We start from the raw sequence: 16,687 nt of genomic DNA on the forward strand, positions 1-16,687 counted from the left end.
ACTTCCACATTTAGCCCTCTACTCAAGACCTTATCGCCACTGTGCCCTTCATTTTAATCACAGTGCCAGTGTTGGGTACAGTGTGTGTGTGTGTGTGTGTGTGTGTGTGTGTGTGTGTGTGTGTGTGAGGGCACATACTGTATGAATGTGTCATTGTTGTTTATGTGTGTTTAAGTGTGTGTAGGTTTTAAGGAGGTCAGTGAGTGTCGTATGCTGGAAGGAATTTACCTTAAAAACACACACACACACACTAACACCAGTCCTACTAGTGATATAGATGAACATTAATTAGTTAATTTCCATTAAAAAACACTAATTTTCTCCACTGCAGTCCAGAGGACTGTGGCAAAATAATGCAGGAATGAACACAACCACTCATACAAACAGATACTCTGTTTGCTCTGATAGATTCATATCTTCTAAAACTGACACTGATAAATGTGTCTGCTGGTTTCTGACAGCAGCAGCCAAAAAATTCTTCTTTTCACTCTTTGGGAACATTTTTATGAATGAAAAATACCTTATATGGATATTTTAGGGGCGTCAATTATGCTAACGATCAAATCCTCATGAACAAGTGACATTGTTGTAAAGATTCACTTATTTTGCCTTATTTAAAAGAAAGAATATAAAACAAATGTAATCAATAATTTCGCTGCTGAATTTCATCACTGTATGGATACATAATTTGCCAACATCAAACCGAGGAGCAGCGGGTAGTCTGGCAGCGTGATCGGTGTCAGATGGCGGTGGAGATAAACAGGACATCGACCTGATAGCGAGCGACCGGAGCAGATCTGACTGTTTAAGAGCCAAACGACCATCTGCTGCTACACGGCGACGACACTGACAAATCACAGCCCAACACAACAACAAAAGATTCATTTATCACCAGTTAAACTGCTTCACCTGTACATGCACCTATACAATATTTACACTAAATGTAAATAAATGTATTAACATGCATAGACTTTAAGACTTTTATCTTTTTTCTGGTTAATTCTAGTGAGACATTTATAACTGATAATCAGCTGTATGTATAAGTTACAAACTGCTGTCTATAGAAAGTTACTTACAGCCAATCAGCATCAACATGACATTTATTTTTCCTAATAACAAGAACTCGCAGTTTGCTGTGATTAGATGTGCATTGATTGTTTGATTGATTGATTGATTTATTGAATGGGACAGTGTGCAGTTTGAAACATTAAAGGTGCACTGCAGCAGAGTTAGCTTGATGCTAATTTTGCATCTGTAGCCCCAGACAAAAAATAATACAACAGCACAACAACAAACAAACACACAGAACACACCATACAAAATCCAAAGCTATTATTATTATTATAAAGCTGTTATTATTATTATGATGCACAACAATCTAACACATGCATGGAATAAAAAAAAGCTGCTCTGTCCATCATGATTCTGATAATGTTATAGGAGTGCTCTTTAAATATAAAATCATTGATTAGCACCACTTTAAACACAGATAAACAGATAACGAGCGTCATATGACTGTAATGACATCATGAGGTTGGCGAGCGGACACACTGCTGACCAGCAATGCTTAAAAACGCAGCAGTTAACAGTCAGATCAGCTGTTTTAAACCTCTGATAACGACGTATTACTTGCATTTTCTACAACTTTCACCTCAGCCAACTTTAAAAATCTTCCAAATCTGCATAGAAACACACCGACAGAATATATATATATAAAAAAAAACCCGAATCACACTCATTCATGGTAGAAATAATTAATCAGGTCTTTAAACACATCATCAGTTTACTGGCCTGAATAACAGCTGAGTCCTGCCAGTTGAGTCCTGGCTGCCCCATCGTGCCCGCAGTCATCACTGTCTCACCCACAGTCACAGTAAACAGGCTCCCCGGAGAATAACCGCTTTGTGTAAAATCGCTCTTCTTGAAGCTAAATTGGAAAAACAGTTTTCATAGGTGGTAAAAAAAAAAAAAAAAAAAAAACAGAAATCTGCCAGGCTGACCAGGAGCTCTCTCTCTCTTTCTCTCTCTCCCTCAGATCTTGTTAATTAATTCTGAAACACAAAGCTTTTCCTGAGAGAAATCCCTGTGATCTCGTCCTGATGTGAACCAGCTTTACTGCCAGCCACCACTCAGCAGAAATAACACACTTCTCTTCTCTTCAGGCTTTTTGGACTTTAGTTTGACTGAAACTTGTTCTTCACTACGGTAAAAATCCAGATCCACATTATAAAACCCGCTGCGGTCGACTCGGTGAGATCATGCGTGAAACTGTGAACATCACGACAGCGTTTTCATGCGTGTTGCAAACTCAGTTCTTGGTGGGTTCAGCCAGGATGTGAATGTAAAACAGTTTGGACTGAAATGTGATAATTCTGGAGTCTTTGAAGGATTAGTGGTGGTTAGTTTATGGTTTATTTTCTGCACCTGGCAAGTTAAAAACCAGCAGGAAAAGATCTACTTTATCTTAAACCAGCCAGTATACAGAACGTTCACTAACTGAGACCACGCAGAGAACATTTCAATAGTTTAATTGAGATAATGAAAGAGAGCTGATGTGTTGATGGATGGGTTGGAGAACCTGATGAAGGGATTAGGGGATGGAGGGTTGAGGGTTGATGATGGATGTACAGTATGTCGACTGGCCGACGGCGGGGAGGTAGGAGGGAACGGGGAGGGGAGAAGGTTGAGACTCTGAGTGGGGGAGCTGTCTCTCCAGTCCGTCGCCTGGATAATAGAGCCCCCCCGTTCCCGTGTTAAAACAGAGGAGAGAGGACGGTTGATGAAAAGAGAGAGAGGGGTTGCAACTGAGACGAGGGGAGAAGAACGGATGGGGTGTGTGTGTGCGGAAGCGGGACGTGTACTCGGCGTGCTCTCTGTTCCCGAACCTTGTTTATAAATCTATAAACTTCATTAGTTGTAACGTCAGGATGTAACTGCCCAATCACAGCTGAGTATGTAAATTACAAAACTCATTCTTCAACACTCTCTAAGCAAGACTAACAGTATGAGAGGCAAGAGATGATTCTGGTAAATTATGGAAACTGTTTCCAGCTGCACATTTCCAGCCTCTATATTTATATTCTGGGTCTTTACTGGAATATCTCTGCATGATTTCCAGTTATAAACTCTTTATTTATCTCATACTGGTCCTTTATGCAGCTGACTACGCTTCCTGCTTCCAACTGCAAATGTCATGTTTACAACCGCAAGTCAGGACATTTTTTAAAAAAAACCAAAACAGTAACAACAATTGTCGCGGTGATGACAACGGTTGTCAATGACAACAATGGTTCTGTAACTTTAAGGAAGCAGAAACCACGTTTCAAGTGATCATTTTAACCCAAACCATCATCTTTAACTCTAACCAGACCTGAACCGCAGCGTTGACACATCATAAAAACATCATTATTGTTTTGTTGTTGTTGTGACAGTTTTAGAAAGCAGTATATTACGCTGCTATGAGTCGTTATGGAGTGCAGGTACAATAAACCTATGTGGTTGTTTAATTATGAGGATGATTAATTACGAGCCAGTCCGCAGCCTTAGATCCTCAGGTGGGTCCTTCTGGCTGGTCCAGAGTCGAGGATTAAATCTAAAGGAGCTTTTTCCATCAGGACCCCTCGACTTTGGAACGACCTGCCTGAGCAGATAAGGCTGCAGAATCACTGACTTCTTTTAAATCACTTCTTTTACAGACTTGCTTTTATGTAATGTTGTCTTTAGATCATCTTTCTTTCTTTATTGTCTTTCTTTGCTTTTGGCTGCCATCTTTTTAAGGTCAGATCTGTTATTGTTTTCTGTCTCATGTCTTTGCTTCTGCTTTGTCTGTCAAAGCACCTTGTAAACTCTGTTTTTAAAAGGTGCCATATAAATAAAGATATTATTATTATTATTATGTGTTTTATGAAACTCAGTGTACTCACAAGTCTACAGGAAGCAGAGAAAACACTGAATGAAAATGTTATTTGAAGTCACATAAAGCTCCTTTACCAACCTGATGATGTTTACCAAACTGTAACACACGTTATTATCTGCCACCTCGATGTAAACATGTTGAACACAGTCAAAAACTTCCTGAGCGTGTTTGCAGATTCCTCCACATATTAGCAGCATGGTTTTATGGCATCACTGCACATAATAATAAAACTACTTTACAGCACAAACAAAATATCTGTTCCTGCCTTCCAGCACCAAGAACACAATTATATTAAGTATTTACAGATATAATGCTCTTAAAAACATCCTTCACCTGTACATATACTGTAGATTAATTCACATGATGTTAGAACATATGGAGCATGTGATTATTATGGACGGATGGATCAATATAAACACAGAATATGTTCCCTTTCAATGAATGTTATGATTCATTGGTTTCTCGTTTTTGCCACTTGATAGATAAACAGACAGCTCACATTCAATTCAGCTGAAACCTCCTTCACGTCTTCCTCCTACCACCCTCCTCACCCTGCTCTCCCTCCTCCCCCTCCCCCCCATCCTCCTCTTTCATCATCACGTCAACCTTGAAAAGAGCTGAGTAATAAAATCAAAATGTGTGGGCTGTTGAATGTCAAACCGTTTGTGAGAGAGAGAGAGAGAGAGAGAGAGAGAGAGAGAGAGACAGTGTGTGTGTGTGTGTGTGTTAATTAAAGCCGAGCAAACGAGGAAGAGAATCTGTGGCGTATTAACGCAGCGGAATAACACGATCACTCGCTCAGGTAAACAGAGGAGAGACGATGGAGAGACAGAGAAGAGAGAGAGAGACATTTGGTACGATGGAGATGAGTTTGATGTGAGAAAGATGGTAAAGTTTATTTGATTTAATCATTTATTTCACTGTATTCTATATTCACTCTTATCTATTTACTGTTATTGTTGTTGTTGTTTTTCATTTTTATCTGTTTTATTGGTTTTATTGTTACATTTTTTGTTACTTGGTCTCAAATTGTTTTACTCTTTACATTCATACTATATATTCATCATATGTAAAGTACTACTAATTACATTTGACAGTATTTACTGTAGATTGTTTATTGTAATAATGTTTTATGTGCATCTCAGATTTTACACCCACATGTGTGCACGTGTGTAGTTGCTCAAAACACACAAAAAATAAATCAATAACTGTTTTTTTTTTTTTATAAAGACAGAGAGAGTGAGATTAAAAGCTGCACCAACAGGTTAGTTAAAACACACACAGTACCTTAGAAACATCTGCTGAGGGTCACTGAGTCATCAGGTCACATGTTTGGAGCATCTGTGGGCTCAAATAGACAACACACACACACACACACACTCACACACACACACACACACACACACACACACACACACACACAGCAGAAATATCCAAAGATTAAAGAAACACATGTATGTTTTTATTAAACATGCAAACTTTCTGTTGTACTGTATAAAACACTTTGACAGCCACAGAAAACACTGGTCTCTGATTGGCTGGCAGGTGTCTGTTAAACTCTTATAAAACGTCACCTCAGACAGTTTACTGTCATCAGTTTTACTGTAAATCAGTGCTCAGGATTTATTACATTGTAGGTAACCATAGCAACAACACTGATGCTGTCAACTGATTGGTGAAACTAACATAACAACTAAACATGGATCACAGTGACTACAGACACATTTGAAACAAAGGCTTCTTTCTTCTTTGTAAGTGGTGATTGAGTTGTAAGTTGATGAATTACATCATCATCATCTTTTATCATCATCGTCTCATTTATTATTTACTTGAGTTCGGACTCATTGTTGTGTATTATTGCTCATTTAAAGAAGAAGTTCTTGACCTCTAGTAGTGTTACAGAGCAGCTTCTTAATGAACAGGTTCCCCTGATTTGTGCATAAATGTGCACACAGCTGACACTAGAGCTGCAAAGATTCATTGATTAGTTGCCAACTATTCTGATAATCAATTAACTGTTTTGAGAAATTTCCAGATTCTCTGATTTCAGCTTCTTAAATGTGAATATTTTCTGGTTTCTTTGGACAAAAGGAGACACACGAAGATGTCTTGAACTCTGGGAAACACTGATCAACATTTTTCACCATTTTCTGACATTTTATAGATCAAACAATTAACTGATTAATTTAGAAAATAAACCACAGATTAATCAATACTAATATAATCAGTAGTTGCAGCTCTAGCTGACAGTCCTGCTGATGGTTTCACTGTTCACTGATCTACAGGCGGCAGCAACGCAGCAGCGAACGCTGCAAACTACTAAATATGAATGTAAACAATGCAGGAAAATCAACTTCACAAATGTTTTATGAGGAAAAGAAACATTCATGATAAACACAGTGAGTAACACTGGATGTAAATATAACTTCAGCAGGACTCCAGAGGGAACCTTTAATCATTTACATCTGGTTTAATCTCTATGTTAACCTGCTGGTCTGTATGCAGTAGTTCTGTACTGTATGTTAGACATGTTTAAACCTCTCAGGTCATGACCTCTGCACTGAAGGTCAAGTTAACATCAGTTTTATGCTCCTGGTTGCTGTAAAAGCCTGACTGGTTCATCCTTTTATCACCTTTCAGAAACAAATGACTTCTTCAATTAAATACATAAAAAATGACGTTCACTTACACTCGCTGGTTTCAGAAGAAACTCCTCTTCAAACGGCCGACGTCATCGACAGAGGAGCGTTTGATGATGTAGACGTTTTATGTGTGTGTGTGTGTGTGTGTGATTGTGCTCACTGACCAAAGTGCACCCCTTACATTCACCTTTCATTCCTCACATCACATACACACACTCACATAAAGAACAAATATGAACAAGGTGTACATGTGTGTGTGTGTGCGTGTGTGTGTGTGTGTGTGCGTGTGTGTGTGTGTGTGTGTGTGTGTGTGTGTGTGTGTGTACATACGATACTGATCTGCTCCTGAGTCCTTCTGAGTCTTTGCATCTCTGGAGTATCGGACACGATGCTGAACCCTCGACCTTTGCTCTCCTCGAAGTCCTTCTTATACTTCACCTGCAGAGAGAAGAGACCAGGAGTTCAACACTTAATATTAAAGGAAAATACACTATATATATTAAAATACTAACGTTTATCTCATTTAAATCTATGTTTTACAAACACAAAGATCAGGTTTTGGTTTCAGTGCCAACAAATCAAAGTAAGAGCTTCTCTCTAGCGCGGCCATCTCAGCAGCAATTAGTTGATGAACTAATTAACTCGATATCTCCGTTACAAGCTCGACGACGGCAACAAAAGCTGCACATTCACATTACAGCGACGCTATATAATAATTACAGTGATGATGAGTATCTGAGGGTGATTTTACCTCTCAGTGAGCCCACACAGCTGAAATAATTACAGCACAGTGTAGAAAGATCTTTAAATGTTGTATAATCGCTCCGTCATACGTGTTGAACAGCTATATGTGTGATATGAAAAGGAAAGATTTTAGAGCCTTTTTCTTGTCTGTATTTATGGTGTAATTAGCAGTAATTATGTGTTCATTATAACTAGCGCTGCTTATTGAACCTCAGCTCCAAATATAAAAACTTAAAAAGAGTTAAATTTATGATTTAAATCATAATTTTGCTCATTTAAGACTAAAATAGAAACACATGTAAACAGGTTTATATGTCTCAAATAAAACAGATAAATATTCATCAATTAAAGGAATTATTCCACGTGTCCACTACTCTGATCCAGGTTTCCAGCTGATCCTGATCCACATCATCGGTGTGTAACATGAGACGGAGGAGCAGGCGGACTGGACAGGCGGATATTTCTTCTTCTGGTCCGGTTCGACCTTCAGAGGAAACACTGCAGCTCGTTTAGCCGTAATGTCGTCCCGCTGGTGTCCATCAGTCATCAGTAACAACCCATTAGCCCCTCAGAACTCAGTTACATAAGGCTGTAAACTGCAGAAATATGACTCAGACACTTGAAGTTTCTCTGTGTGTGTGTGTGTGTGTGTATGTGTGTGTGTGTGTGTGTGTGTGTGTGTGTGTGTGTGTGTGTGTGTGTGTGTGTGTGTGTGCTGGTATTCTCCTCTCACACTGATTGTCCTCGTTCTCACTACATAGCAGATTAAATCCCTATTCATCAGTCACAGGTTCCCTGCTGAGCTAATTTGACAAGCTAATGAGCTAAACTCTAAAACACACACATACACACACACACACACACACACACACACACACACACACACACACACACACACACACTTACACCTACTGAGGGTGGAAATAACAACAATGGAAGCATGAAAACTGAACCAGAATCACTGTACTGGTGACTCCTACTGGTGGATTTAGTGGAGGAGGAATCTGATGAAGAAGAGATCGGATGGATGAAGGATCTGATGAAGAGGGATGGGATGAGAGAAGTCCTGTATGTGAGAGGAGCTGCTCTGATATCAGATATCTTTGATCTGTCAGTAAAACAAGCTAATAAATAAAAATGGAGGAAACCGTGCCGATCAGATCATCACGACTCTGAAGCATCTGAGAATCAGAGTGTTGAAGGATTTTGGGAGCAACAAAGATCAGTCTGTTGTCCAACTTTGTAAAAATCAGCTGCTTCACTCTACAACAACAGTAAATATGACGACTCAGCAGCTTGTTTACTACACAGGTGAGGCAGCGGACGCATCAAACTAGTGTCAAGTCGCCTGCTTTCATACTGTGTTTGTGTAACGGGGGACTATGTTAGCCTCACAGCCTACAGTCTCTGTGTTGTGTTGTGGTGATGATGATGATGGTGGACTAACGAAGACACTCAGACGCTCCGATGTCGATTCAATGATGACTGTTTATTGCTTACAAGCACTTCTGTGACGAAGCTTAATAACCGTTAAATAACAAATTACAGGATCGACGGTCCAACCTTGACCAGGATCAAAAACTCACTATATTACAGATTATTGATACAGATGAATCATAGATAATCACTCTGAATGTCAATATCATTATAATTAGTAATAAAGTCTCTCTCAGGTCAGCTATACATTATTATTTACAGGTTTCCATTTAATAGTCACACACTCACCTGGTCTGACTGGTTCCCACGGCGATGCTTTATAGCTGCATCGTTACCATGGATACTATGTAGCCGAGTATTAAATATTCAATATAAGATAACAGCATAAAATAATGAAAATAACACAAATATGTACACCGTACAACTATTAAATAAAGGTAAAATTACTGACTAAATTATATTCTATATTCAAAGATTTTGCTGTTAGACATAGTGACCATTTACAGCTCAACTAATGTATTTAATGTAACATGCAAGAGGCAGATGTTACAGTTTATTCTGTGTTTCTGAGCCTCGTTCCTGTGCTTTAGTATCTTCGGTGTCTCCAGTGACTTTATATTATTCATTAAATATCCTGCATCGTATCCAACCTGCCTGCCATCACCTGTTCCAGTCACACACACCTGACAACGAGCAGATCAACGTCAGCTCTACAACCTGGTCTGACACACATAGTGCAGCTGTGTGACATCATATAAAGATTAGTAAGAACGATGAGACGCTCTCTCTGACCGTCACTGGTCGTATAAAAGCTTACAACAGTCTCATTAAATGACCTCTCTGACATGTTACAGTATGCATGTTGTGTTTGAACTAATCTGAATGAATTACTTGTTACTTTTTGAGAAAGTGACAGGATTAACACCGTTCGTTCGTGGTGTGTTCACTTTCCAGTGTTTTTATTTGAAAAGTTTTTAAAAACCTGAAGACGAAAACTCATTTAAAAAGTATTAATTTGTTGCAGCAGAAAGGTTTTTTTTCTTCTCCTTCCCTGTGTGTGTGAATCAAAGCCTGTTGATATAATTGTCTGCAAAATGATGAAAAATGGCAAATTTAAGAGTCACAATCAGTTTGAAATAAAAGTACGTTAGAAATGTGGACGGTCGTTGAGCCTAAAAAAACTACCAAAGATGTCAAAGCGCATGTTATTTTAAACCATAATGTGCCACAAATAACATTTATGTCTGTTGAGATGTTGAACTGTGACGTTATTACGTAACATTGTGTTTATTGTTTATACTTTTGAAAATGAAATGTGCATTAAATGGGTAAAAACCAAGTGGCAACCTCTAATGAAGCCAAAAACTGCAGTTCCTTGAATGAACACTTGAGGCTCCAAAAGCGAGTCAATCCCCATAGACCCCCATGTTTACAGCAGAAATAAACATGTTTACAGCCTGGTACAAGAAACGGTTTTGGTCTCTGTAGCTAATTTCCTCTTTCATGACAACTGTACGGGGGGTGGAGTTTTTTTATAACTCACCAGTTTAAATTTTATTAAGCCGTAAAGTTATGCATAATGAAGGACATGGCTGCTTTGAGTGACAGGTCCGCCAGCCGCTAGGTGGCTTGTTTCAGCCATTCGGCCCGCCTCTTTGCCCATTTTTGATTGGCTGGGAGTTAGGCAGAGTCACATACTACGTCCATGTTTTTATACAGTCTATGGTAAAAACACTCATGCACTTATAATCTGTAACTGGGATTATAACGGTGTGAATGTTTTTTACCAGTTAAATGCTCTTGTATTATAAATTCAGCTGCTCTCTTTCACCTTTTTTTAATAAGAATCATTGAATATTTGTCTGTCATGCGACATAGAACTCAGGTAAACAATCAGTGGTGACTGAATTCCTACAGTATGTTGGACTGTAAACATCTGTAAAACGTTTTCTCATTGAGTCCAACATGTATATCTGTCATATCATGTAAGCTGCAGCCAGACATTAAAGAGAGAACTATATGCTGTACATTTTCTCCTTGCAAAGGTCGTTATAAGGTCATTTTGACTCAGTTAGACTAATTAGAGGAAAAGCAAGCAGATATCAGGACTGTAAAGAATAATATCCATCTTGGAAATGAATTTTTGGTAAACGGCATTTTAATCAGAAGCTTTCCAAAGTGTCAGTGTGTCTTTATATACAATTCAAATGTCTGATAAACACATGACACTGGATTCCAGTTTAACACAGCTGGAGCCACAACGACAGAACAGGAAGAGACAAAGTAAATTCCTGCAGTAAAATGATGCTTCAAAACACAGAGAGACAGCTTTTAGATATTTAACTTCTTATTGATAACAAAGTCTAAATTCAGGCATAAAAACAACTTATTATGACAGAATGTTGGAAATTAAAGAAACTGAAAAAAATGCTCTGACAGATTTTCATTCAGTGCTTTCAAAATAATAAAGAAGAATGTAAAGAAAGAAAGAAAAAAGAATAGAATGAAGGTGTGATAAACGTCAGAGTGTGACAGAATAAACGAATGTTTAAATCTCTGCTTTATAAACAACAAGCTGCTAATAAACGGATCTTTATTGGAGCAGAACAAGACACACAAACACACACACACACACATCCCATGACAAACAGCACGACCCCTGCTGCAGACTGCTGAGTGGGCATCTGTCCTTTTGTACTGCAGTCTGCTGGGCTGACACACACACACACACACACACACACACACACACACACACACACACACACACATTCACAGACAGGATGAGGACATATGGCAGAGCTGGTTTATTCTCTCATACGTGTCCTTTCCATCAGTTTGTGTGTCAGTAAATCACATCGCGTTGACCAATCAGGAAGCGGAACTGTCAGAGCAGCTTCTACTGACACACCTGAGCGTTTGTTTTCATCTCCGTGTGGTGCCAGACGGGTGGAGAGCTGATTAAAACCCACGTGCACCAAACTGTACACCATCAACAACAACAAACTGTATCTACACACGTCGACTTCCATACACACAGCTCCAAGAATCAGTCAATTAGAAAGTTAATCTGCAATTATTTTTAGTCATTTTTTAAGCAAATATGCCAAAAAAAATAGCTATTTGCTGCTTCTAACTTCTCAAATGTGAAGATGTAATGCTTTCCTTTGTCATAAATGACAGTAAACTGAATATCTTTGTGTTTTGGACTGTTGTTTAGACAAAATAAGACATTTAAAGACATAAAATCTGACTCTGGTCAACAGTCATTTTCACTTTTTCTCACACTTTATAGACAAAATGACTAATCAAGAAAATAATCAGCAGATCAATCTAACCTCTAATGACATAACAGTCAGCAGTGGAGCTCTAATTCTCTTCCCCGACACAACCTGACAGCGGACAGCCAGCAAACGCTGCATGACATCATCTGTTAGCGACATGGGGCTAACACACCAGGACACGCTGACATCATCAGAACTGGTGATGACAGCCGGCAGACTGTTTGTGTGTGTGTGTGTGTGTGTGTGTGTGTGTGTGTGTGTGTGTGTGTTCACCTGGCTCTGTAGCTCGCTCTGCTGTCTCAGTCTCAGGTTCTCCGGCGTGTCGGCCACGATGGTGAACGACGTCTTGGGATAATGTCTGAAAACAGAGAGAGAAGAGAGAAATTACTGATTGTTGGCTTTGAAATTTGAACTTTTGATTGACGCAGCGACACAGAAATATACATAAACATTTAAAAAAACAGAGAGAGATTGACAGAATCTCACTTCATATTATACTGTGACAAATATAAAGATATCCTAAATTTATCCCTGATCTATGTGAGGAGAAAAGTCAATGTGCAGTAATATATGAAGTCTTGTCATAATCTGAGAGAAATAAGCTCTGTAGTAAATGTTTCTGTGTGATTACATCTGTAAAAATGCCTTTTATTATATTGTATTTAATATTATTGTTTATATTTACATGTTATTGTAAAATTATTAATAATCTGTCAATGTTTATAATTTTCTGTACTGCTTTGGCAATGTAGGTTTCTGATCTGCCAATAAAGCTTATTTGAATTTGAATTTGATTGTCTATACAGCAATATGACAACATGAAAAGTGATCAATATCAGTAAAAGAACATCAGAGCTTAAACTAAGCTGAATAATTTAATAATTTCTGGTCACTTGGGGGCAACAGAAACAAGTAAACACAACAGATGACAAACATGTTAGCAAACAGTTGCTTTATTTCCACATCCAGCAGTTACAACATGATCATCACATTGATAATGTCAATAATTACTTGTGGGGTTCCTCAGGGTTCTATTCTTGATCCTTTGTAGTTTCAATCTGGTTAAAGCTGCTTGAAATGATGTTTTTTGTCCACTTGTTTTCAGCAGAATAGTCTCTAAACATGACTTCTGTCATATTATCAGCTTATAGAGTAGTTGTGGCTAACATGTTAGCAAACAGTTGCTTATTTCCACATCCAGCAGTTACGGAGCAACATTATCATTCATGTGGAGTCGTGTTTCTGTCCACCTGGTGAATGTAAGTCCAATATTCACTCTCTTTTAGCTCTGTTTTTACTCTCTACCAACTCCTGAGGGAAATATCTGACTCTTTAGCTGCTAAATGCTCCACTATGTTCACCAGCTAGTCTCTTTCATACATAATGCAATCAGGTGGACGAGTAAAATATGAACCCGACAACAAGGGTCACGATAAATTAAATATAATTTGTGCCTGGTGAACATGAGGAATAAGAGCATTTTTATAACCTTTTATCACATTTTTCATAATAAGAGTCATTTATTGAATTCTACGCATTTTTAAACACAATCAACAAGTTGTGTTTAACAATAAAAGCTGCAGCCTGAGTCACGTCACCTCCCTTCCCGTTCTGACCCGGCAGGACGATGACATTAACGGGAACAATCACCCATTGAGACGTCGAAAAATGAGAAAAATCAGCACCCTGCTTAAACCTTCTGTATATCTCGCTCGACCTTTAATGACCTTTAAGATACACATTTGTTTCTCTGTATCTAAAAACAGCAGCAGTGAGTTTACAGCTTCCGTCAGCAGGAACATGTACAGTGTGAGGTCGGTGGATGGAAGAGAGACGGAGGTGGGAAACACTCCTACACTTCACTTCCTCCCGGAGCGTTGGAGAGTGTTTTTATTAAAGGTTTCTTGAAGAGGAATCCTCTCTGTATTGATCCTCAGGCGTTTTCACACCAAGCCTGCGTGTAGAAGGTTATAATCTTTCAATAAACCTCGACTTTTCCTTTCTGTTTGTAGGACGAGGCGTTGTTATAATTCATCTTCTCACTGCTGCTTGTTGCCTGATTTGTCCTTGAAAGTCTTTCGTTCATCCGCAGTCGAGGCCGCCGCTGCTCTGCTGCTGATGCAGCTTTGTTGTTTTTGTGGATGTCTGGTGATTTATGAGACTCCTTTTGAGACTTGACTATCTGTCATATAGAATATCGAAACAATTCATCTTTTAATCGATGTTGTTGTTGATTAGTTCAGAGGTCGACGGTGTAAAGCTGAAGATTCACCAGACAGAACTTTCTGCTACAAGAAATTATCTTTTCTAGGAGTTTTATCTCTCCAGGACTCTAAAAACTATTCAAATAAAAAACAAAATATGAAAAGAGGACGTTAATGTGTATATAGATTGTGTTTTTGAATTGTCTTGTCTATGTTTTTAAAGTTTATATACTTTTCTACAGTCTGAGTCTCTCTTGAAAAACAGATCATGATCTTAAATTAAAATAAATAATTCTGGCAGCGGATGTTGGTTCATGTCATTTCCTGTCATCTCTCAACTGTCCAATAAAAGCATAAAATACCCAAAGAAAAATAAATAAAATTAAAAATTAACAGACATTTTGGTTAATCTGCACACAACTGCAAAAACCCCCCCCAGAAAATAATGAAAATGTCTCATCTGGAAGTCTTAAAGTCCAACATGATGTCACCAAATGTCTATAAAGCTCTTAAAGAAAAGCATCAAATCCTCACAGTCGAGAGGCTGAAAACGTTTGGTTTGAAAAATGACTTTTAATCGATTGTCAGAATAGTTGCTGATTATTTTTAAATTGATCATTTCAGCTCAGACACATGTAACCTGTGACACTGGTGTGAAAGAAAATTGAATAGCAGGTTTATCATTTTATAAATCTTCTGTTTATATGTTACAAATGTGTTTAAACTACAGAGTCGATATTTGTTATCGACTGAATGTGATGTCATTGTCATTTTGGGGACACATGTTGGTGATGTAGTCCTGCTCCTAGTCTAGTTGACCTCTCTGAGGGCTGTTTGCTGACCTCTGGGGTTAGATATCTTTGTCTTAGACACTGTGTGGATCATGAGGTATCTAGACAAGCTTAAGTTGAAGGATGTCCATGTTTGAAGTTATTGATTGACCATGAAGTCTCTGTTCGATCGTACGACCATGTGATCATACTTGTTTGTAAGAAGGTGTAACGGTTTGTGGAAGTGTCCGTTTAGGGACCAGACTGTTATAGTTTTGCTTCTAGAGAGGTATAAAGCTGTCTAGTTTGGGTTCACAATCTTTAGGGAAAGGGAACAACATGCTTTCTTTCCAAAAATACAAGATGATTGTATTTTTGTTTATGTTTGGACATTTGTATAATTGTTACTGATGGTGTGATGGATTGTCTCCAACTGCTTCAACGACTAACGATGTTTAATGCTTTCTTTAGGTCTCCATGTGGCTCTTTCTCAGGGAAATTTCCACAACACTAGTTATCTATGAGGCTTTGATTCACCACTAAAGCAGGTTGGGAACCAGTGATCAACCTAAAATAAACGTTTGCCAGTTCTAGCTTGAAGTCACTGTTTGTAAAAAAAGAAAAGAAAGAAAGTGACTGTGAGGTTGTTTCTGTTGAAGTTGAGTCATTCTGCTGCTTTTATCACAGAGACGTACAGCAGGAACAGAAACAGAAACAGGACGTTTAACATCAGAAGAACTGAATCACACAAACACAAAGGCAGCAGGAGAAACATGAGTCATGTTAAGATTTCAAAGAAAACCTCAAAAAAATCATGACGGCAGGTTAAACTGACAAAGATGCTTTAAGAACAGCTTTAAAAATGTCCTTCAGGTTCAGTCAGTAACATCTCTGACAGTCTGCACGTCGCTGTCCATCAACGGTCATGTGACCTCTCCAAATATACAGAAACCTCACACCTGTTCAACAGGTAGAAACCTTCCAACTGACATCACAACTCAAACCTGTTTTCAACCTGCAGTTCAGGATTAAAGCTGCAACTAACAACTGTTTTCATTACAGATTAATGTGCTGATAGTTGATCAGTTAATCAATCAGTTGTTCAGTCAACAAAATACCAACAAAAAAGTGGAGAATGTCCATCACAACCAACCAACCAACAATGTAAAACCCAGTTTACAATAATATAAAACAGAGAAGAACAGCAAAACAATTATTCAATTATCAAAATAGTTACAGATTAATCAACAAACTGTTTCATCATTAAGTTGGATGTAAAGAGTCACTGCAGATTTATAACAGTGATGTTGATATTTAATTAAAAATATTCAAAAGCTTTGAAATATAATATCTACATATTCTATTTAGAGCTTCTTACATAAACATACAATATCAAAGAGCATTACTGTATATTTATAGCTCATTATTTATGGTTTTTCTTTTTAAATCCAATGTTTAAAAGAGTTTTTTTTGGTTATTAAAATTTGTGATAAAAGAGATTTTAAGAGGACCTAATTTACTGTAAGTGAGTTCTCTCTTGTAGCTGGAAAACTGAAATAATTTTTTCAATAAATGGAGATCTACAATATATTTAAGCCTTCTATGTTTTGTGTGAAAATGATCAAAAATTGACTTCACCCCTTCCACGATCAGCTACTGTTCAAAATATGCAAACTATCCCTTTAATCGATCG

General features: G+C 38.1%; 1 protein-coding gene across 1 annotated transcript in view; it reads right to left on the bottom strand.

Annotated features, from left to right (window-relative positions):
- Positions 1-5,093: 5,093 nt before the first annotated feature.
- Positions 5,094-16,687, bottom strand: part of LOC137172968 (LIM zinc-binding domain-containing Nebulette-like) — a 42,877-nt gene continuing 31,283 nt past the window's right edge. The window contains exons 3-4 of the mRNA XM_067577619.1: positions 12,294-12,378; positions 5,094-6,996 (exon numbers count right to left, since the gene is read on the bottom strand). Coding sequence (XP_067433720.1) covers positions 6,775-6,996; positions 12,294-12,378 — 307 coding nt within the window. The 3' untranslated portion in view covers positions 5,094-6,774. The remainder of the gene's footprint in view (positions 6,997-12,293; positions 12,379-16,687) is intronic.

The sequence above is a fragment of the Thunnus thynnus genome, chromosome 21, assembly GCF_963924715.1.
Source record: "Thunnus thynnus chromosome 21, fThuThy2.1, whole genome shotgun sequence".
NCBI classification, from domain to species: Eukaryota; Metazoa; Chordata; class Actinopteri; order Scombriformes; family Scombridae; genus Thunnus; species Thunnus thynnus.